The 22,241-nt window shown below is 41.2% G+C and overlaps 3 protein-coding genes across 15 annotated transcripts in view; 1 reads left to right on the top strand and 2 right to left on the bottom strand.

Annotated features, from left to right (window-relative positions):
• The window catches only part of TPRKB (TP53RK binding protein), a 20,072-nt gene extending 11,237 nt beyond the window's left edge, over positions 1 to 8,835 (bottom strand). For 4 of the 9 annotated variants that reach the window (XR_014516619.1, XR_014516620.1, XR_014516621.1 and 1 more), the window contains exons 1-5: positions 8,251 to 8,394; positions 6,288 to 6,359; positions 5,047 to 5,230; positions 3,539 to 3,661; positions 2,635 to 2,811 (exon numbers count right to left, since the gene is read on the bottom strand). Coding sequence is in view for 2 of the 9 variants with exons in the window: in XM_083463798.1 (XP_083319924.1) it covers positions 1,158 to 1,244; positions 2,635 to 2,811; positions 3,539 to 3,661; positions 5,047 to 5,190 (531 nt within the window). In the remaining 7 variants the exon portion in view is untranslated. Of the gene's footprint in view, positions 1 to 822; positions 1,245 to 2,634; positions 2,812 to 3,538; positions 3,662 to 5,046; positions 5,231 to 6,287; positions 6,360 to 6,600; positions 8,075 to 8,250; positions 8,395 to 8,815 lie in introns of those variants that run through there. The other 5 variants (XM_083463798.1, XM_083463799.1, XR_014516618.1 and 2 more) reach the window with 5 other exon arrangements.
• Positions 8,337 to 20,918, top strand: ALG10 (ALG10 alpha-1,2-glucosyltransferase; the record flags this gene model as incomplete). Of its 4 annotated transcripts, XR_014516609.1 has the most annotated exons (4): positions 8,337 to 8,501; positions 12,733 to 12,927; positions 14,100 to 16,454; positions 16,575 to 20,918. XR_014516609.1 is itself a non-coding variant. In XM_083463647.1 (3 exons), 3 exons carry the CDS (start codon positions 8,337 to 8,339, stop codon positions 15,153 to 15,155), a joined length of 1,416 nt encoding a protein of 471 aa, XP_083319773.1. In that variant the 3' UTR covers positions 15,156 to 20,918. The 4 variants fall into 4 exon arrangements, 3 of the variants coding, with proteins under 3 accessions (XP_083319773.1, XP_083319774.1, XP_083319775.1); XM_083463647.1 differs by having other exon boundaries at positions 14,100 to 20,918; XM_083463648.1 differs by lacking the exon at positions 8,337 to 8,501 and adding an exon at positions 8,696 to 8,789 and having other exon boundaries at positions 14,100 to 20,918.
• LOC310687917 (uncharacterized protein) overlaps positions 16,111 to 22,241 on the bottom strand; it is a 69,155-nt gene continuing 63,024 nt past the window's right edge. For both annotated transcript variants that reach the window (XM_083463874.1, XM_083463875.1), the window contains exon 5: positions 16,111 to 22,241. In XM_083463874.1, coding sequence (XP_083320000.1) covers positions 22,066 to 22,241 — 176 coding nt within the window. In that variant the 3' untranslated portion in view covers positions 16,111 to 22,065.

Raw genomic sequence — 22,241 nt, 5'->3', positions numbered from 1 at the left:
AAGAGAATATTGCAGATAGGGAAATGTTTTAAGGAAGCAGCATGAATACTGAGGATCGTAAGCAGGGAGTGTGCTGCTGTCTTAAGTCCTGCTGGCAGACTTCCTGTTGGAATATGGTTGGCCACTGTAAGAAAAGGATGCTGTTCCAGATGGGCTTTTGGCCCTGATCTAGCTGCTCTTCGAGTACAGCAGCATCAGCCTCTCTGCTCAGTGGCACAATTTGGCAATTTTAGACTATGGCTTCAACAGTCCTATTGTGGGCGAATTTTTTTGATGACAGTGTGTTTTCTTCTTTGGCGATCACTCGTAGCTGAGTAAGATTGCCTTCCATGAACACGGTTTTAACAGTGAGTCCGTAAGTGACTGTAGAGGCCAATCCTGGATCCACATGTCCTTCCACAGTAGTGACATAGGTTTCTGGATGGGAGTTGATCACGGTGAGGATTTGCTTGCGGTATCTCCAAATTTGGGAGAGATGTGTACAGCTATTAACCAAATGAAAAACAACAAAGCCAGTGGACCTGATGGGATACTTGCCGAAATCTTCGAAGTGGACAGAACTGAACTGATACAACACCTTCACAAGCTCATCTGGTAATGTGTACCACTTGCTTCAAAGTGTGGTAAGCCAGCCATAGTTCATTTGAAGGCCCCTGTCCTTGTTTTGCTGAGGGCAGCCTCCACTTCTGCCCAAAGTCCTTATCTGACAGCGCTACTAGCTCCACCACACCCCCAAGGGTTAATTCAAAGAACTGTGTTAACTAAGGGGGAAGGAGAAGGCCAAGCCACAATGCCCACACCATTCGCACGTAGCAAGACCAATAACCCGAGAGAATGCTGTCATTTTATTGTTTTGCTTTTTGTATCTTTTACTCTCTCTCTCTTTTAGTCTTTTAAATTGTGCACCGCCTGGCGTACATTGCCAGAAGGGCAGTATGCAAAAATACAGTGAACAATAAACTTTTACTTCTTGATTATAAAATAATCACAATACCCAAACATTCTTCCATGTTTGTAATAAAATTGTGACAGCTTCCGTTTTCAAACAAAATAAGAGTTAGACTTCAGGGCATTTTAACACTGGTTCGACCAAACAGAAAAATTGAAAGAAACATTTGTTTCAGGCTAAAACTGTTTCAATGTCCTAACTTTTTTTTTCATGAAACATCTTTAGTTGCCATTCTACAAATGATGCCATCCAGCAGCGTGCCTATTTTTTCTTCCTGTGGGGTTAGCTTGTACAACTGCAAAGAAAATGGAATAGTCACTTTCCGGAGGAGCAAAAGATTGTCCAGCTTTATAGGTCAAGTTGAAAAAATGGGCACAGCAATCCTATGGCAGGCAGAAGGGAGAATCCAAAGCATAGCTACTATAACTTCCAATGCCCTTCTAGAGCAAATAATAAAATCTTAAGAGTTGTAGAGTTGGAAGGGACCATGAGGGTCATCTAGTCCAATCCCCTGGACTATGCAGGAATCAAATGCAGGAATCAAAGCTGGGGAGGAGACAGCTAGAACGGAAATAAGTATGGCAGCTCCAAGGCTGTCATATTTTTTCGCACCCTTCTTAGGGGAATGGGGTGACTTTTGATTCTATGAATCCAAGATCTCGCTTGATTCAGCCCCATCGTGCTCCTTCTCTCTCTCTCTCTCTCTCTCTCTCTCTCTCTCTCTCTCTCTCTGTCCCCCCTGCACCAACAGTGGAAGAGGGATGGTTTCAGAAGTCTCCATGGCTGAATTGAGAAGATCTCCAGGGGTCTCCAGGGGTGGACCTACTTTTCTACTTCTGGACCTCCCTCTACACCCACAAAAAATGGCAACATAAATGGCTGCTGGGATGACCTCTCCAGGGACCATGGGACTGCACCCTAATGTACTTTGTAGTCAAAACTCTCAATACAGAGTGGGGGAAATGTAAGACACAAAAGAAGATTAAGAAAATGTAGGGGTATGCTTGCATTCCTAAGGATGCTTAAAGGTAAAGGTAAAGAACCCCTGACAGTCCAGTCGCAGACGACTTTGGGGTTGCGGTGCTCATCTCACTTTACAGGCCGAGGGAGCCAGCGTTTGTCCGCTTCCACAGACAGTTTTTCCGGGTCATGTGGCCAGCATGACTAAGCCGCTTGTGGCACAACGGAACACCGAAACCAGAGAAGCGCACAGAAATGCCATTACCTATTTATCTACTTGCACTTTTTCAGCGTGCTTTTGAACTGCTAGCTTGGTGGGAGTTGGGACCTAGCAACGGGAGCTCACCCTGTCGCGGGGATTCAAACCGCCGACCTTCTGATCAGCAAGCCCAAGAGGCTCAGTGGTTTAGATCAGTGGTTAGGTCCCCTCATGCTTAGCTGGGGGGGGGGATCCAACTGGATTTAGTGAGCTTAAGACTGCACTATATGTCCATCTATCTCAGAAATTAATACCTTGTGGCCCACCACAAATTGAATTTCAACTCCCATTTGCCACACTCCTTTTAGTTTGGGCTGTGGGAATCTGGAGAGTCACAGGTCCGTCCCCTCCCACTCTGTACTAAAAGTAATTGCAAAATTACAATTACAAACTGTCATTACAAACCGAATAAAATGCTATATTTTGTCTTATCTCAACCCTTAACCCGGGACAAACTTGTACAAACCTTTTTAACTTTCTGTAGGTCTGTTATTTTGGGGAGGTCTGCTAATGGGACTTGCTGGCCTTCCACTTGACGTATTACGTCATCCAGATTCACGGTTTTCTCTTGGTCTTCAACCAGAACAACGAGTACGGCAGTGTCACTGTCGGAAATGCCAAACTTTCTGAAGGCATCTGAAATCTAAAACACAGAATTGTGTGTTCTTATATACGTCAGTCACATCCTAGCAATCCAAAGCATCTCACAAAACATATTTTCCCATTTATTTGGTTCCAAAGCTCTGAAAAGATTAAATTAGTTGTTAAGTGAAATGTTAACTATCTCACAAGATAAATACTTACAACAAATATTTTATCATAGGCAGTTTAATATTCATTCATTTGTTTTCAAGTCACTATATGAGGGACATGCAGAGGATTTTAATGTCAGATTTAAAGAATGATAAGCTGTGTCAAGGGATGGGCAGGAGTGGTATAAACTTCCTGTATCTCATAAAATGAGCACCCAGATTACATATTTTATGAACTCAGTAAAAGGGTAGCAGTTGTGAAGCCTAAGACTGAATGCTTTGTTAAGACCTTGTTTCAGTCTTGCAGAGACGAGGGTGGCTTAGTAAGAGGGTATGTGTGCAGGCAAACTGATGGTCAGGAAATATTTTGTGTGGTGAATAATATACATAACACCTTTCAATTAACAGGCTTCTTCAGGGACAAGAAAATCTTATTTCACTGTTACAGTCAGGAGGTCCTGCTCAAATTCTTCCCATAGGCACCTGTTTGGCCACTACGAGGCCAGAATACTGGACTAGATGGGCCTTTTGGCTTGATCTAGCAGGGCTCTTATTGTGCTCTTATTGCAAAAAAATAAAAAAAAAAAATTCAGAGTATGCTGTAGGCAGCCATCTTACATTATTGTTCGGGGAAAGGTTGAATATTATTTCAGCGTTAAGAGTTCTTGTCTTCATTTTATTGATCTTGTAGAGATGTACAGCTTTATTAGTTGCCACGAGTAACTGAAATGGATCAACAATCTGCCAAAAAATACAGAATAAAGTTTGGTTTCCAGGGGTAGGCCTTAAAATAGACCCACTGCTTTCCTTAGCTCAACAAGGAAAAATATACTTTAGAAATGGCAAAGAGCCTGTTATGCCATCAATTAAATGTTGAAACAAGGAGCAAAGGGGGGGGGGGGCAATTCCACACATTGTAAATAACTTTGGTCTATCACTAAAACCATGTCTGAGGTCTAAACATACAGTAGTAACAGTACAAGTAGATATTTAAATGAAAATTAAATTCACACATCACATTTCTACCAGGGGAAACTGGAATCCTATTAATACAGCTCTCACTATCTTGTAAAGAATCAGAAAAAAGCCTTTTGCAGAGAGTATAGCAGTATAATGAGAAGAAACAAAGAAGAAAAAATCATGAGAAAATGTGGATAAACATTTAGAAATCCTGAGGAAAGTGAAAACTTTTCTACAGCTCTTCTCTCACCCAGATGTGAAATTTCTATTTTGCAGGTTTTTTTAAAAAATGAGAAACTGATCTAGCATATTCAAAATGGTTTAATATGAGAACAAATAAACCAAAGTCCAGATAAGAAGCAAAAATACAGCCAGCAGGGCAGTGCTTCTCAAACAGTGGTTTTGGGCCATTTTCAGGCAGCCATCAGCATCTAAACATATCCAAAATAAAAAAATTCATTCCAGTAGCACCTTAAAGACCAACTAAGTTAGTTCTTGGTATGAGCTTTCGTGTGCATGCACACTTCTTCAGATACACTGAAACAGAAGTTGCCAGATCCTTCTATATAGTGAGAAGGTGGGGAGGGGTATTACTCAGAAGGGTGGTGGGAATGAGAGATTGGCAGATAGCTGAGATGAGCCTGTTGACAACTCTTAACGACTGCAATAGGCATATCCAGTATTTCCTCATTTGTCTGCTCTACTCACTAGCCATGCCAGCACAGCAGTTTCCAGCAAAGACATCTGGGAGACAGAGGGAGCAATAGAGATCAAACACGGTTGGCTTGAACCAAGGATGGGTAGAGAACGAACACACCCATTAAAATCCCCTTTCATTTTACTTTGTGTTCAGCAAAACACAATGTTTCTTGGATGCAGGAAAGTTGCTACAGAAAGGGCAGAGCGCCCCGGTAAATGTTCCATCCATTCTCTCACACAACCTTTCACAAGTTTCCTGAAAGATCTGTACTTTTGTCCAACTGGGCACAGTTAACATTCTCGCTGACCTGCTCCTACCTGAATAGCAATCTATTGCCTTCTCCTTCAAATCTAATACAGCTCCTGAAACTCGGAATTTCACACAGGCAGGATTGCAAAAGCTCTGTGAGTTTTGCAAACCTTGCGTTACCACAGTAATGAATACATAAAAAAATTAGTTTGCTCACCATTGCAGGATTAATTAATGCTCCATCAATAGCTCCTTCCATTGCTTTTTTTCTTAGCATGGCAGCATTTTTCACATCATTAAACAGGATAAGAGTAACAAGGCAGTCAGGAAACAGTTCCAGTCGATGTCTTAAACACTGCATCTTGCAACACAGCAGTACGCTGCTTCCGAATCAGTCAAACCTGGAACATTTATAAAAAGTGACCAATGGGTATTGTTGATACTTTTGTGTTTGCTCTTTGCCTAGTAGTTTTACTTAATTAAGCTTAAGGCTACATTCCATAGAGACGTTTCAAAAGTTGTCAAGTCTGCACAAGATTAGTATGAACTTGGCCTAGTGACCGTGTTCCATGTCAGCAGCTGGAAAAACCGAACTACTTTGAAACGTTTATGCTCTAAATTTATTCTGATTTAAGCAGTCTGATCTTGTAAGTATAAAGGGTTTATGTGGCCTGTCATTCTTCGACAAAGACACAGTGCAAAAATGCAAAACGTGCATCAGCTTTGGGAATATCGCTCATACTAATTTTTATAGTTATATTGAGCTTTTCTGCTTTAAACAAAAATGTAAGACTCGTACCCTCTCATTGTGCAGAAGTACAATACATACATGACTTTCACGGCCAAACCAGCATTTAAAAATACGTTGCATTTCAGTGTTTATACATTTTGGCTCAGCCGGTCATTATCTGGAGTTGTCATTGACCCATTCTCTGGAAAACCCTGCAGAAGCTGGACTCCAACAGCCATACTGTGTTTTTGCAAAAGGCAGCCTGAGTTGTTATCACTGCTTTTTTTCTTTTCCAAACCATACACAAAGTGACAGCAGATCCACCCCGCCCCCCCAGTTCTCTGAAATGTGCTGGGACTTTTGTGATGGACAGAGTCTGTTCACAGAGTGAACTGGTGCATAGTGTTTCTTTAAAAAAAATCTACAAAATTCCATAGAAATGTTATTGCTTAGAATAAGAGACACTCATTATGGAAAGAGCGTTCAGGAGTGATGGGTCAAATGACATATGCTCCCCCCGCCCTCTGTTTCTCTCTCTCTCTCTCTCTCTCTCTCTCTCTCTCTCACACACACACACACATCCCATCAGTAAGCTTAAAAAATGTTTCCAAATGTGTTCTTGAACTTTTCACTTGACAAAGGGATGATTCTGATGCAATCTTTGCTATTAATGGGCAATCTTTGCTGTCAATAGGGTCACTTTTAAAATAAATTCCATAAATGAATACCTTTAGCGTTGGTGATCCAATTAATTTTTCCGAGACGATCCTGTGAGTAGTTTCAGTGAGTCACAGTTGGTCCTGTGCAGAAGCAGATAAGCAAAAACAACAAAATAAGATCTTAATAGACAATTATCTTTCTTCTACGCAAGTGTGCACAGCCAAGGGGTGGGGCAGGAGGGTCTTTTGGCCTGCGGCCTCACAGGGGGCCTCAAATTTAGACCCTTGTTTATATTCTGGCATTTAACAATTTCTACAACTCCCCCCCCCCTTGCACATCAGATCAAAATGCATGGAACCTCAAGATTCAGGGACAGTCTACCTCTGAATAAAGTGACTGGCTGGCTGACGACAGGAAAAGGATGTTCACTCTCAAACCTCCTTAGGGATGTCGTAAAGAAAAGTGGGGTATTCAGAGTTCAAATTGAAAAGCGTGATGGCTTCTGTAAATCCCTTGAAAATAGGAACCTTTGGGAGTGCTACAGGAATTCTAAGATCTCAAATATAGAATAAATGTTGATGATTGCACAAGGTAAACACACATATGTAAGTATACGAACCACGTGTCTAAAATAATACAGGAGAGCAATCCAAAAGCCATCTTGGCTCTCCTAAAGACTGCAAATATTTCCTCTGCTTCCTTAATCCCCCTTGCCTGAGAACAGGTAAGCAGATAGCCATCAGGGGAAGTTCCAGAAGGGATTCATCTCCTATATCTATGAACCTCCTTTGAATTAATTGTCACTGTTTGCCCAGATTGAGGGATGCCTGACAGGCATCCTGATGGTCTTATAAAATGCTAACGTTTTTGTGTAAACTGGAACTATGTAAAACTTGCCAAATCCCAAGGATTTGCCACAGTAACCCCATCTTAGGTGGGATGTAATTTCTGCCTGTTTGTAGAGGGGATGTCCTTCTCCATCCAAAATGCAAACCCTGAAAAGAGATGTTCTGGGTCTCTCTCACCTCCTTGTTAGGAGGCGGAGGGAACTCTGCTGTAACAGAAAAATAAAGATCCGCCTTGCTTTCCATTGGATCCTGCCTCCATCCATTCATCTCTGACTGATCCTGGACTTAGGGATCCTGGGGAGTTGGCCAGCAAAAGCCAACCACCCCTATTTTTTCCTATATCAGGAGGGTCTGCAATCTGCACACAGGAAGCTTACGTGTGACAAGTCCCAGCAAAGGAAAAATGGATACAAAAACTTATGGAATATGCAGAAATGGGGTGAAACTTACTGGAAGAATAAGAAATCGAGATAACATTTTTTAAAAAAAATAAAAGAATGGAAATGCTTTACTGAATATTTACAGAATAATAATAATAATAATAATAGTAGTAGTAGTAGTAGTAGTAGTAGTATTATTTATACCCCATCCATCTGACTGGGTAACAGGTATAAATATTGGCAGGATTATTGTAATAACATGCCGTTTTCATAAGAGTATATATTTAAAGAAGATGAATAAATGAGCACACTGAGTTAATTTGCAATACGCAGAAGATATTGAAAATAAAGTTATGGAGCCGTAGAAAGAGGGGAAAGGAAGTCCAAGTATTGAAATGTGAAAAGGACTGTAAAATGAGTGAAATGTATAAAGCTGGTGAAATGCATAAACTTGAAAGTATAAATAATTTTTCAAAAAAGAAAGGATTGTAAAATGAGTGAAAGGTATAAAAACGGGTGAAATGCGTAAACTTGAAAAGTATTTTTTAAAAATATTTTTTTAAAGCTCACACGCGACACGGAAGCCGTTGCACAAAGTGCGGCAATAACACACACACACACACACACCCTTTCAAGGCGAGCTTGACAAAAAAGGGAGATATTCGCCAAGCGCCCGGCCTGGCGGTCCCCGGCAGTCCCTTCCCCGCAAGGCTCGGCTTGAAGCAGCGGCTTTCCCCGCCTGAGAGGACAACGCCGAGCCGGGGGTTGGGCGGCCGCGCGAGGCAGCAGCGCCTCAGGCTTACCGGGCTCGCCTTATCCTGAGACAGCGGGCGGGCGGGCGGGCCTCGCGTTTCGTGCCCGGTTCCCCTCCGGACCCCCGGCGCCAGCAATGGAGCGCTCCGAGGCCTACTACTTCTCGGCGGCGCTCAGCTGCGCCTTCCTCGCCTCGTGCCTGCTCTTCTCGGCGCTCAACCGACAGCAACGCTCGCCCTACATGGACGAGGCCTTCCACGTCCCTCAGGCGCACGCCTACTGCGAGGGGCGCTTCCAGCAGGTAGGTAGGCCGCGCGAGCCGCGGGGATAACCAAACCGCCTCTCTTTGCCACGGCCGCCTTCCTCGCCCTCTTTTATCCCCCGCGACTAAAAGGGTTTGTTCAGGGGTGGCTAGGTCGGGGGGGGGGGGCGCCGGGCCACAGCTGGACTACAACTCCCATCATCCCTCTGCGTGGCTCTTGATGGCGGGGGTTGATGGGAGATGGAGTCCGACGACCCCCCCCCTACTTTCACCTGCTCTTAAGACGCCCGCCTTGAGTCAAAGCAGAGGGGTAGTTTGTCGGATCTTGTAGGTTTTAAACCTCACGCATGTACCTTTCCATTTATGATTTGCAGGGCATCTGTCAAGGGGTGCAGGGAAGCCAATGCTTAATAATAATAATAATAATAATAATAATAATAATAATAATAATTTCATTATTTATACCCCGCCCATCTGGCTAGGTTTCCCCAGCCAGTCTGGGCGGCTTACAGCACGTTAAAGAAATGTCAAGCATTAGATATAAAAAATTTCCCGATACAGGGTTGCTTTTAATGTTTAATAGGTTCTTGTATTTTACTGTATTGTGTTTTGTTGGAAGCCGCCCAGAGTGGCTGGGGAAACCCAGCCAGATGGGTGGGGTATAAATAATAAATTATTATTATTATTATTATTACTACTACTACTACTACTATTACTACTACTCAAGCCCTGCAAATCCGAATTTGGCCATCAGGGTTTAGAACAAGGGTTAACACTTTTGTTCTGGCAAAATATAGGGTGGGGTGGGGTGGGGCAGTTGGGTGATTATCAGTGCTTTTTCCACTTAAAAAATGTTTAGGGATACTCTCATTTTCCTACTCGTATTGAAATATTGCCCCTCAATGAGGCCAAACTTAGATTCACAAAATGTTTAAGGGTATGCATCCCCCCAGAAAAAAGCACTGGTGATGATGATGATGGTGATTTTCCTCCCCTAAGTGACTTCAAAGCAATCCATTGTCATCTATTGCAGCCTTTTAGGGTAGCCCGTCTGGAATTTGTCGCATGCACACACATACACATGAATTTATAGATCTGTCTGTGCTTAAATGCACAGCTTTTCAAACACGTTCCTTGGGAGAGGATCTCTAACTTGGCAAAGAGAGGGGAAGACCTGAAATGCAGGACAAAACTGTTACCGATACAGGACGTAGAATTTTACATTGAAATATGGGGCAATCCTGTACTATACAAGACAGGTGGCGAAGGACAACTTCTGTTATACATCTATAAGAACTAAATCATGTGCGTAAAAGGGCTGCTTTCAGTCTGCAAAGCTCTTCATGTGTTTCACTTTCCCAACGGCACCGCAAGGTCTTGATGGTGCCCAGTTGTGTCCCAGAATTCTGATTTTTAAGATAAGTGCTGGGGCTCAAAGTGCCCCCAAACTGCACCCTTTGATACTGAAAGTCCACCCCCAATTCCAACCCTAATTGGTGAGGCATTGTACAATGCAATCTGCTCACGTTCAGAGACTCCTCCCTTTATCAAAATCAATTTACATGTTTCCCGTCTGAGCCCTGGCATGGGAAACAGATTCTGGAGCTGCATGTGTGCTGCACTTGCAGTTCCTTAGAAACTCCATTTCCCCCCTTTATTTGTGCAGCCCAAGGGATTACAGTCCTAATCTCTCTAAATCCTTCCCTGTCCACTTTACTCACCCCCTCAACTGTCCCCAGTAAATCTGCAGCAGCAATCTGTGCGCATCATACATGAACATCGAAGCAGAGCACATTAACAACACAATTCTACACATGGGTATTCAGAAGTAAATCCCATTGAGTTCGATTGGGCTTACTCCAAAGTAAGTGATACAGGATTGTTGTATGAGGCAAAATTCCTGCCTACATGTGGGAAAATGATTGCTTGTACATAAGAGCATGAGCAGAGTTCTTATTATTGCAGAGTGATTTTACAGCACGAGATATTGCTAAGAGCTTGATGAGCACGTGAACACCTCATGCTAGACTAAATGATTGGCTCACGTAGAATAGCACCCTCTTTGTCTGCGGGCAAGGGCAAGGTTGCATTCCTTTTGATTGTTACTTTTGGGTACGAGGCAGAACAAGCGCTGTGCTGGAGGAGAGAGGATGAATTATTTTCACTGCGCACAATAAACATTGCTGCTGAAGCCAAAGCTTTTTCTTCAAGTCATCTTGGTGTGAGACTGATTTTCTTACTGATGTCGAGCTGGTTCTCGACACCTACAGTTATTTCAAAGACCCACTTAATTTATACATAGGCTCCACCTACAAGCCTTCCTTCAGAAATAATAGCATAATTTCAGTGGCAGCTTATAAAAAGGTATATGCACTTAAAAATGGCATGTACTTGCATTAAATGGAATATGCAACACCACTCAGATCTTGCTTCACACCCAGTGACTATTACCACGCAATTTGCCACTTTCCCGATATAAGTAGCAATGGGTAATAAATAGAATAATCAAAATAAAAAAATTCCTTCCAGTAGCACCTTAAAGACCAACTAAGTTAGTTCTTGGTATGAGCTTTCGTGTGCATGCACACTTCTTCAGATACCAGTGTGCATGCACACGAAAGCTCATACCAAGAACTAACTTAGTTGGTCTTTAAGGTGCTACTGGAAGGAATTTTTTTATTTTGACTATGGCAGACCAACACGGCTACATATCTACTACTGGAAATAGAATAATCGTTAGACTGCACAAGTTCTTCTCACCGAAACAGAATGTCTAGTAGCCATTTTGGGACAAGACAGCTCTAAAGTCATATTTTTCAAAAGACTGGCTGACTGCGATTGATTATCCGTTAAGCATCTGGCTAGTTCTGATGAAACCTTGAGCTAGGTTAAGAACTTTGGGAACTTAAAGAAGAAAATTCACTTTATCCAGGGACAGTCCACATATATATTGACCCATTCCTACCTGTTATGATCAATGGTGATCAGTTGATCAGCACTGAGAGGGAACCCTGCTTGCAAAGGAACAATGAGGACCTCACCTTATGCAGCCAGTTGCTAGCTGCACCCATACCTGCATCACACGTGACATCATATATATGATGCCGGCTGTGGGGCAGAGTGGCAGCTTGTGGGAACTGGCCTCAAGTGTCAAATTCGGACCTGTGCCAGCCTAGTTAGGCCAGCTGGCTGGCAGTTCCCCATTGCTGCCCAAATAGCTTTTATGCAGGGATTAGCACATATAACTTTTCTAGCCTGTTGCAACTGTTTGGCAGTAAGCATGCAGTGGTGCAGAGATCGGCTTTACATGGACTTAGCGGTTGGGATAGTCAGAAAGCGACAAATTATTATAATATGTCAGGAAAAAACACACTAGATTCTTGGCTAGCGGTTCAGAATGAGCTATCAGAGACGTTTCAGAAATGAAACCCAGTTGCCTATATGAGACAGCTAAGAGGATGCAAGGGCCAGTTCATCCATAACACTAGATCATGATTTGGAAACAAGGCTTAATTTGTAATTTCCCAGTTTGTACCCAGCGCTGTTTGGCATTAAGGGTTAGCCAACTCATATAGTCAAATATTGACATATCAAATTGTATAGCATACAGTGGTACCTTGGGTTACGTATTCTTCAGGTTACAGACGCTTCAGGTTACAGACTCCGCTAACCCAGAAATAGTACCTCGGGTTAAGAACTTTGCTTCAGGATGAGAACAGAAATCATGCTCTGGCAGCGTGGTGGCAGCAGGAGGCCCCATTAGCTAAAGTGGTGCTTCAGGTTAAGAACAGTTTCAGGTTAAGAACAGACCTCCGGAACGAATTAAGTACTTAACCCGAGGTACCACTGTATAAGAACCAGCTAAATGGAATTCAGTTAAGATGGAACTTCGTCTTCTGTTTAAACAAAAATTCTAAAACATGACTTCGGCAGACTGCGTCCTTAGCAAAAGAAAAGTGACACAAATGATGTGCATTTCATTTTCGAAACTGCCAATGTAATGTGAATCAGGGATTTTCATCTCTCTCCCAAGATGATTACATTTCCCATATACCTGGAACACTAATTTCTGCACAGGGAGATGTACAAATCTCTGTTTCTCCTCCTCCTCCTCCTCATAATAATAATAATAATAATATACATGGGAATAACAGAAAGAGGAAGCAGGAGTTTAATTGAATTCATTAATTTTGCATTCTGTTTTTCTAATTATAAAAACACATTTCTGAGCTGTTTAATTTTATTGTCTTTCTGTTCTCTCTTTTTGCAGTGGGACCCCATGATTACTACACTTCCTGGTTTATATTTGGTGTCAGTTGGAATTGTGAAACCTGCAGCGTGGCTCTTTGGGTGGTCTGGAAGCATAGTCTGCTCTACAGGAATGCTCAGATTCATCAATCTTCTGTTCAGCATTGGGAACTTCTATTTACTATATTTGCTTTTTTGCAGGATGCACCATAAAAAGGTACAGGGCAAATGTATCACACTTAAAAGAGTGTCATTCCTATACACAGCAGCACCATTAATGTGTCAGAGGCTTGGCAAAACTCTGAACTCTTCCATTATGATGTAGCTGCATTTTATTCTTTTTCTGCAATAACATTTGGATCGTCCCAGCATCTTAGATTATGTTGCCTTCCTGTTTTTCTAAAAGCAAGTACTTTTAGAAGCTTTTTGCGCACGTGGCAAGCAAAGACTTATGCATGTGCTTAATATTACACCTGTGACTACAAGTCACATTGGTTTTTCATAGGCTTGTAATGCAGTCATAAGGACTTTTTAAGGATTTTGCGATGGTTTACACTATGTTATGTTCAGGATCTTAGCAATATTCATTTTGGGTGCAATCCTATACAAGTCTACTCAGAAGTAAGAGCCATGTAGTCCCAGGTTTAAGGGAATCCAGTCTTAATCTTGATGGGTCATTTGGTCAGAAATGTGGTTTTACTAGGGTTGCAGCGCTTGGTAGATTAATTGGTTAGGATTAACCAGTTAAAAAATAATAGTAAGTGAGAAAGTTATCCCTTTCCATTAATCAGGTAACGTACTTTTTAAAAGAAAAAATGTGCTTCTAAATTTTAAACTCATTGAAATCAGTGGGAATAAGCACACCCAATTCTCTGTTAGATTTAAGCCGTTATTTTTAAAATACAAATGCTTATATAAACTGCAAATTACAAACACCCTCTTAGAACGGGGATTCTTTGTGCCTGTGAGAGAAGGGGAAATCCTTTTTTTTAAAAGAGGATGCCTACTGTGACATATATGAGACCTCTGGGTATAGGGCAGTATATAAATTCAAATAATAATAATAATAAGTGCCTCACATAAAAGCAAAAAAGCATTCTTCTTGCTTCCGAAGTATTGTTTTTATCAATGCATGATTTTAATCAGTACATTAATCAAGTGAAATGCACTTGATTAAAGATGATTTAACTTATTTAATCAGTTGGCAATTCTGTTTTTAGCAGTTGAAATCCTGGAAGTTACCTTAAAACATAATGGTTTGCGACAAATGAGATGCCTGTCCAATTCAGTGGTGCTTGCGCAAACAAAGTTTCCAATGGTTGTCCATTTCGTTAATAATTTGTAACGGAAGCAACAGTCCTAATTATTCTTTTTCGTCGCCCTTTCTAGGCTGCCTCTGGATTCCAGAGAATTCTGTCAACCTTGACGCTCGCAGCATTTCCAACTCTTTATTTTTTTACATTCCTTTATTATACCGACACAGGCTCAACCTTTTTCACTCTCTTTGCTTATTTAATGTGCCTTTACGGCAATCATAAAACGTCGGCCCTGCTTGGGTTCTGCGGCTTCATGTTTCGTCAGACCAACATTGTATGGACTGTGTTCTGCGGAGGAAGTGTTGTTGCACAAAAACTAAGCGAGGCCTGGAAGACAGAGCTGTCGAAAAGCAAAGAGCAGAAGAACTCGCCTGCGAAAGGATCCTTTTCAGAACTCATCAGACTCTTCAGGTTTCTCCAGGCCTACCTCATGTCACTTAAAAACCTAAGCACTCTCTTTCTCTTGACATGGCCGTACATCATGATGGTGCTTGTTTTCTTTACTTTTGTGGTCCTCAATGGCGGCATTGTCGTTGGCGACAGGAGCAGCCATGAAGCCTGTCTGCATTTTCCCCAGCTTTTCTACTTCCTTTCTTTTACTCTCGTTTTTTCCTTTCCTCACCTAGTAACCCCTGGCAAAATGGTCAATTTTCTCCGTTCCGTCCAGAAGCATTTTTTGCGATACAGCATCCTCACCATCATCTCTCTATTCCTCGTCTGGAAGTTTACATTTGCTCACAAATACTTGCTTGCAGACAACAGGCATTACACATTTTACATATGGAGAAAGATCTTCCAAAGACACGAACTGGTGAAGTACATATTAGTTCCAGTCTATATATTTGCTGGATGGAGTTTCACGGATTCACTGAAATCAAAATCTGTTTTCTGGAATTTGGTATATTTTTTATGTTTGTTTGTTGTCACAGTTCCCCAGAAGCTATTAGAGTTCCGTTACTTCATTTTGCCATATATCATATACAGGCTGAATATTCCTGTGCCATCGCTTTCTAAACTTTTCCTGGAATTGGCCTTTTATATTTTGGTGAACGTGGTGACTTTCCATATCTTTTTGAACAAACCTTTTCAATGGCCGAACAGCGAGGAAATCCAAAGGTTTATGTGGTAGTTTTGGGCAATGGGATGACTAAATTCTAGGACTTTTCCTGCAGCAAATAAGAGTCTGCAGGCTTTGAAACTCTACCAAGGAAAAAAGAAACATTCTGGATGTTTGTAACTGGCAGTGAATGTGAAATCTGATGCACTGTTTTTGCAGATATTGAAAAGCCATTTTTATACAGTTAAAATCCTGGGAATTAATAAATATAAGATCAGGGAAATTAAACCACAAAAAACTAATGTGAATAAATTTGTTTACATCATGCTTCCTATGTTGTAGGGGCTATAAATCTGGGATGCTTTCAGTAGATCTATGTGTGTTCCTAGCTGTATGCAATGAAAAGGTGGAAAACAGTGGCGTAGCTTAAGTCCAATAGGCTAATTTTCGATATGGTTCGTTTACTGCAATGCGGCTCCTAAACATAGTTTTTGCTTAGTGAGGATGCCTTGTTCCTGCACTTGTGCTATCAAGAATTCAGATTTTACTACTTGGACAGCATGTCTTCTCCAAAATGGGTTGAGTCTCACATATCAATACGTTGAAGCTCATTTGCAGGAACTGTTCACCATGGAGCAATTTACGCGTGAAAGTTAGCGGATGACGATGACCTTTACTGCAACCCAAATGAACCTAAAAATGGGGTTTCAGGAATAAAATGGCAAGAATAAAGAACACTGAAATCTACTGCGGGCTCAAGGACCACAGCTGATTTACACATCATGCAATTAACCTAATCTGCATGTCACTTAACATGCCGGATGCCAGACTGAAGTTCTGATGAAAGCAATGAAGTTTAAAGTATAGCTGAGTATTTTAAGGTTGCGTTCCTATGCACACTTTCCTAAGTAAGCCCCACTGAACACAGTGGGTCTTCCTTCTGAACATGCATAGGGTTATGCTACAAGGTTTTAAGTCTCATAACTTATCAGAAAGTTCCATTGAACCCAGTAGAGTTGTGTGTGTATTTTTAGCATAAACACCCTTAAGACTTGAGAGGTTCAACCTTCCTTGTCTCAATGCCTTGCCCAACTTTTGTGCCCACTGCATTGATTCTGCAATGTTTTGAGAATTTTGTATCCATTGAGGATGAACAGGCAAGAATTTCCAAGGGCTGCCGCCATTTGTTCGCTTTCAGTGTATGCCAGTACCCAAAACGTTGTAGAATTATCTTCCTTATTGTTTCTATGCTTGCTTTTGTTACTTTCTGCTATTTCGTAATTATGGCAGCTGGAAATTTATGGTTTCTTTTAAAAATAAAATCACGGGTTCCCCATCTCTCTCCTAAGATAGAGCAGGGTATATGCATTTGCCAATCCATTCCGATAACCTTGGGCCTCCAGCTGTTTTTGGACTACAACTCCCATAATCCTCAGCTAGCAAGACCAGTGGTCAGGGATGATGGGAATTGTAGTTCGAAAACAGCTGGAGGCCCAAGGTTGGGAAACACTAGAAATGGGCTCCAAGCAGTTCTTATGTGAAATAACAGGATGAAATTTAGCAATGAAAGATTTTGAACTTTAAACCATTTCCAAGCAAATGCCGTTAAATATCTACATGATAAATAATACTAAAAATATTTCAAAAAAATCTGATTAACTTTAGTGGCTGATGTCCAGGGTACAGGGCTTCAGAATACAACATGAATTTTCCTTATTGGTTTAACAGGAACATCTTACGCCATGCAGGATGGGAACATTTTAAATTGAAACACAGGCCAAAAAGAATAAATTACTTAGCTTACTGGTTTAATAAAAATAAGATGCAGCTGAAGTTTCCTAATCAAGGTTCTTGGAGGAATAAACAAAGCAATAATGAGCTGTTTGTTATTGCTTTCAGCAATAACACTAATCTGCTTTTTGAGATGAGTCTTGTGGGTTTGATTGGAGTCTTTTGGAAAGGCAGTTCAGAAACTCAAAAGTCAATAGTACAAAGATAACTGGCATTGTTCATTGCTTCTATTAACTGTAAATGAAATCCGCAGGGCTTCTGAAATGATGCGCACAACTTACAAAAGATTGCAAAATAAGCATCTTCCTTATTATCACGGACCTTTTAAATTTACCGTTCTTCAGCGTGCCAGTATAATTGCCGCTTGTGGTTAATACAAAGTTTTGATTCATAATTCTTCATTCCCATTCCAGCCACCACTAGGAATAGGCACTGGTGGCACAGAGCATCTCTCCATGCTGCAGAAATGCAACACCGAACTGATCCTGCAGCTTCGAGTGCTGGGGAAATCTCTTTCAATAGTTGCGTGTAGAGTACCTTCACATATTGACTTCAGTTTCCTTCATTTTGGAGGATTTTTCACCTCTGGGAAAAACTCATAGCTCAGTGGGAAAGTGCATATTTTACATGCAAGTCTCAGGTTCACTTTCTTATACTTCTAATTAAGGATCCTTTTGGAGCAGTGTTGGGAAGAGGTTCCAGAAGATAACCTTTGAGAGCTGTTGCCATTCAGAGTAGTCCCTTTGGGACACTTTCTTTGGACTTTAAAAGCAGGCTATAAATCTAGGTTAGGTTAATAAGTAAGCTAAAACAGTTCCCTGTGTTAACTAGCTTTTTGGAAAGCAGAAATCCAGGAGGTGTATTATCTGCATTCTAGAAAGAACTGCACCTGTTTTTTTTCTACCTGACATGTTGAAGACACAGACAGAAGCTGTGGATAATAAGGCATGGCTGAAGTACCTTATGCTAACTATGATTTTGCAGCAAACTTCTCTATAACTTTACATAAGTTTTATATCAGAAAATGCAATTGGAAAGACTTCTAGCATACAATAATGTCTTAAGAAATCTATTTCAGACTACTGTTTTTTGTCCTAAACCAAGCTGCACATTGGCATAAATCTCTCATCTCTCAAAACATGAAACCTGGGCAGAGTTTCTTAACCGAAGGTTGTGTCACACCAGCTGTTGCAAAGTCCCTTCTTTGTGGCAAATTCTTCCTCTGCTGCACTGTGACAGTATTGCACTGCGAAATGTGGACATGAATGACTATGTAAGGGGTATTGTGCACTTTTGGTATCAAGGCCTGCCATTTTTGTGCGATGCAATTACCCTGCAGCACAACATGCGGGAAATTCAACCCAAAAGTAATAATAGACTTTGTCCCACACGGGGATCAAACCTGCAACCTTGGTGTTACCATAATCTAACCAGAGCTAGGACTATCTGCATAACCCCTAGTTGAGAAATCCCCCAGGATCAATTTAATTGTTTTGCCCTGTTTTGCAAAACAGGGAGACATATTTGTTCAGAATTTATCATTTTATTCAGTGTTTAGCATGGGAAGAGTGAGCAGTGTTTCTAAGGGCCGGACTTGTGGCTATTTTCAGAGGAATAACTGAATTTTTATACCTTTCCCCTAACCCTTTAACAAATTAAGTGCTTGCTAATTAGAGATGCCCCCTCTTCCAGATGTTTATTGTCAGTGGTTTTAAATAGATTAGATTAAAGATATGCATTCCATAAAAAAGCCAATATAACCCTAAATTCTTTAAACAGCAAGGAAGAAATACTGGTTAACTAAATTCACAAGGTGGCACTGTTGAGTTGTCTTTTCTATTTGTATGTCTAGCAGGGTTTTATTACTCTTCTTTTTAGAAATTTTATGTCACTTCTAGAGTTATTGAGGTTAAAACATTTGAAGACCATCACGTTCTGTGATTCCCCCCCCCCCAGTAATTTGTGTTTATCTTAGTCTAACGGTGTGTTTCAAAAATCAGCTTTTCTTAATGCATTGTGAATATATTTTTTTTAATAGTATTTGTAGACTGCAGTGTTTAAAGCAGTAGAAATCCTGTTGAATTTCTAGAAAATTCCTGTACTTTATACTTAGGATAATCATTCTTTCCCTATGACAGGGTTCATCTAGTTCTGTTACGGAAAGGAAGAGCACCGTATTGTTCAACTAGAGCAGAAGGCCTCTCTCTAAAATATTAATTATTTTTTAACGGTGGAGTAAGTTGGGCTTAAAAAAGATGTATCCTCAGAGGGCTTGGAGCCATCTGCTAGTTTGACTTTGTGTGTTAAATGTCACCTACATTCTGCTGAGGCGTGCAGAACCAAGGAGGTTTGCTTCCCAGAATATGTACATCTGTCACATTTCCTTAATTCTCGACAACCACAACCACCTTTTCTTTCTCTAGATAGTTTCCTTTTGCCAACATATCACATGGCAATAGGTTCCCAGTATGTGAAGTGGAAAAGTTATCATTGGGATGATCGCAGAATGGAAAGGCTAGGTGCAGCTCAGTCTTATCTATAGATAGTCAACTTGGTTTTGCAGTCAACTAACTCCCACTTTGGGAGGGACGCGGGTGGCGCTGTGGGTTAAACCACAGAGCCTAGGATTTGCCGATCAGAAGGTCGGTGGTTCGAATCCCCGCGACAGGGTGAGCTCCTGTTGCACGGTCCCTGCTCCTGCCAACCTAGCAGTTCGAAAGCACGTCAAAGTGCAAGTAGATAAATAGGTACCGCTCCAGCGGGAAGCTAAACGGCGTTTCCGTGCGCTGCTCTGGTTCGCCAGAAGCGGCTTAGTCATGCTGGCCACATGGGCCGGAAGCTGTACGCCGGCTCCCTCGGCCAAAAAGTGAGATGAGTGCCGTAACCCCAGAGTCGGCCATGACTGGACCTAATGGTCAGGGGACCCTTTACCTTTACTAACTCCCATCTACTGGCATTTAGGCTTGGCATAGCAGACGATAAATTTCTGCAACCCGTTCTAGACAATACCGAGCTACATGGACCAATGTCCTGGGAGCTTCCTGTGTCAAAAAATGCAAAGATAAGAAAACAGTCCTGGGATTATGGGCCAGGACTTTGTGTACTCGCCTCTTGCTTTTCTGTCTTGGAAGAGAAGGCGAATATGTTTCTCTCTGCTGGGCACAAGAGGAAACAAAAAAAGTAAAATAGTGGGTTTGGAGAGATGCTATCAATTGTGCCTGCAGACTGTGAGTAGTGATATGACCAGGTCAACAAAGTTTGCACTAAGTATGAACCCATTTTACCTATGGGTATGCCTGATCCGTAACCACTAAAGGCCAAAGTGGCTGAACAAGCTGACCATAAGGTTTCTTTTCCGCGGAAATGTTTGGAACGAGTTCTACAGAACGTTATAGAATGGCTATAACGTTATGTGGAGCTACCATGCGATAGGAAAAAGTAAGGGAATCTGATCCAACTTATCTATTGTGCGCCGAGAAAGAAATAGTTGTGTTCTTAATGGCTTGTTGTACATTAACCTGCAGTATAGAGAGTCCTGTGTGTCTTGGCTGCTGCATTTACTTCAATGGAGAGGGCAGCTCTGTGTGTGCAAAGGGGTGTATTTGTGAAAGGGCGCGCCCTTGTAGGTTGTATATTTATTGCTGTGACTGTACTGCGTACACAATCACTGGTTTAAGATGCTGCTTTTTTGGATAGTTTAGGATGCCATATAAATTGCAAGGCAAGCCACTGGAGATGTCCCTTTATAGAAAAAAAGTGGCTCTGGGACTAGATAGCTGGTCTCAATTATGAGAATGATCTAAATACAGGATATATGAAACATGAAGGAATCACTTTCATGTTAAAGATGCCAAATCAAGACTGCTGTTGTTTGTGAGTATATAAAATAAAGCAACTGCCTCTTCATTTTTAGGAAAATTGTTGGTTTTTAAAATTGTAACCTTGTGTCCTTTTGTTACATTATACGTGTGCTTTCCCTTAATAATTTTGGAATACCCGCATTATTGTGGGTGCGATGTTATAATAAAGAATTTCACTAAGGTGGCTTGTAGTGAGGATCTTTCATTTACATGCTATTTGATTACTAAATTAATGTAGTATCATTCTTCGGCATTGTATGCACCATATGTCTGAATCGAATGGATTGATCGCGGAATATTAACAGTTTTACAGTTCATATTTCTACATCGGCCACCTTCAGTGTTTTCACTGATTAGGTGCCTTTTGCTCTCTCTAAATCTGCAGCTTTCCTGATTTTGTCTTTGATTAGCTGTCATATTTAATTGGTGGAATCTATGAAATGTTTAACACTGCCTTGTCCTTGTATCCCCTTACAGCTTTTAACTGTGATATGTTATTACTTTATACAGACCATTTTTTATGTTGCTGGCCTGTGACTGAGTGAAGGTTTGGGTAAGCAATCTGGTTATTTGGCCATAAAGTTTGGCCAGTGTTAGGAAACACTGTAAGCAGATGTCCCACTTATCATCAAGCCTTCACTTTCTCATCCAGCATTCCCCATTCCTATTTTGTTGCATATATTTCTTTTTTAATCTCACAATTATCTCTGGGCATATTTCTAGTGCCGCATGGAGGATCTGTCCTGAATCCAGGGTTGGGTGAATCAATCAGTTTTGGTTTCTCTTGGTTTCTCATTTTTCCAACCATAAGTTCTGTTCCCATTTCCACATCAGTTTGTGAATTGTTTTTAAAGTCCTCATGGAAATTCTTTAAACCCATCAGCTGATTTCTCCTAAGAAGATTTTCCCTAACGGAGTCATTTTTGAAAAGCGATTTCCCCCAGTATAATGCATTTTTCAGCAATTTGCATACTTTATCCTAGTATGTGCATTTTGGGCACGTTCCTTGGCTGTAGAATGACATTTCTAAATTCAGAGAAGTGTAAATTTTGAGGTATGGCTATGTTTCAGTTTGCATATTGTTTTGGAAGGTCTGAATTTGGTAGGTTTCTCTCTAAATGCGAATTTAATCCCTACCAATACCTGCATCCTTCTCTGAACATTGTCTGTCTGTCACTGCCTCCCCAGCATTTTGTGGCATCTTCTTGCAAACTGGACAGGAGCATTTTCATTGGGAGAAATGAAAGGAAATCTTAACTACATTCATTCATTCATTGAAACGTCGGTCTTTTGTCCAAAAATCTTCCAGGAAGCTGGGAGCTGGTGCTGTTTCATACAAAGTATATTTTCTGTCCGTGCAAGGATATGTAATATATGAAGTAGCAGATAAAAGGAATTAAATCCACGGGCAAGTATAAGGCATGGCAGCAATTCTTCCAGCCACAGGATTTGCAGGAACTGATGCTATTTATAACTACGGCCAACCAGTTCTTATATTCCTTTCTCC

This window comes from Podarcis liolepis, assembly GCF_965112155.1.
Source record: "Podarcis liolepis genome assembly, chromosome: 10".
NCBI lineage: Eukaryota > Metazoa > Chordata > Lepidosauria > Squamata > Lacertidae > Podarcis > Podarcis liolepis.
The sequence above is the reverse complement of the archived record's forward strand: the minus strand, read 5'-3'. Positions and strand labels throughout refer to the sequence as shown.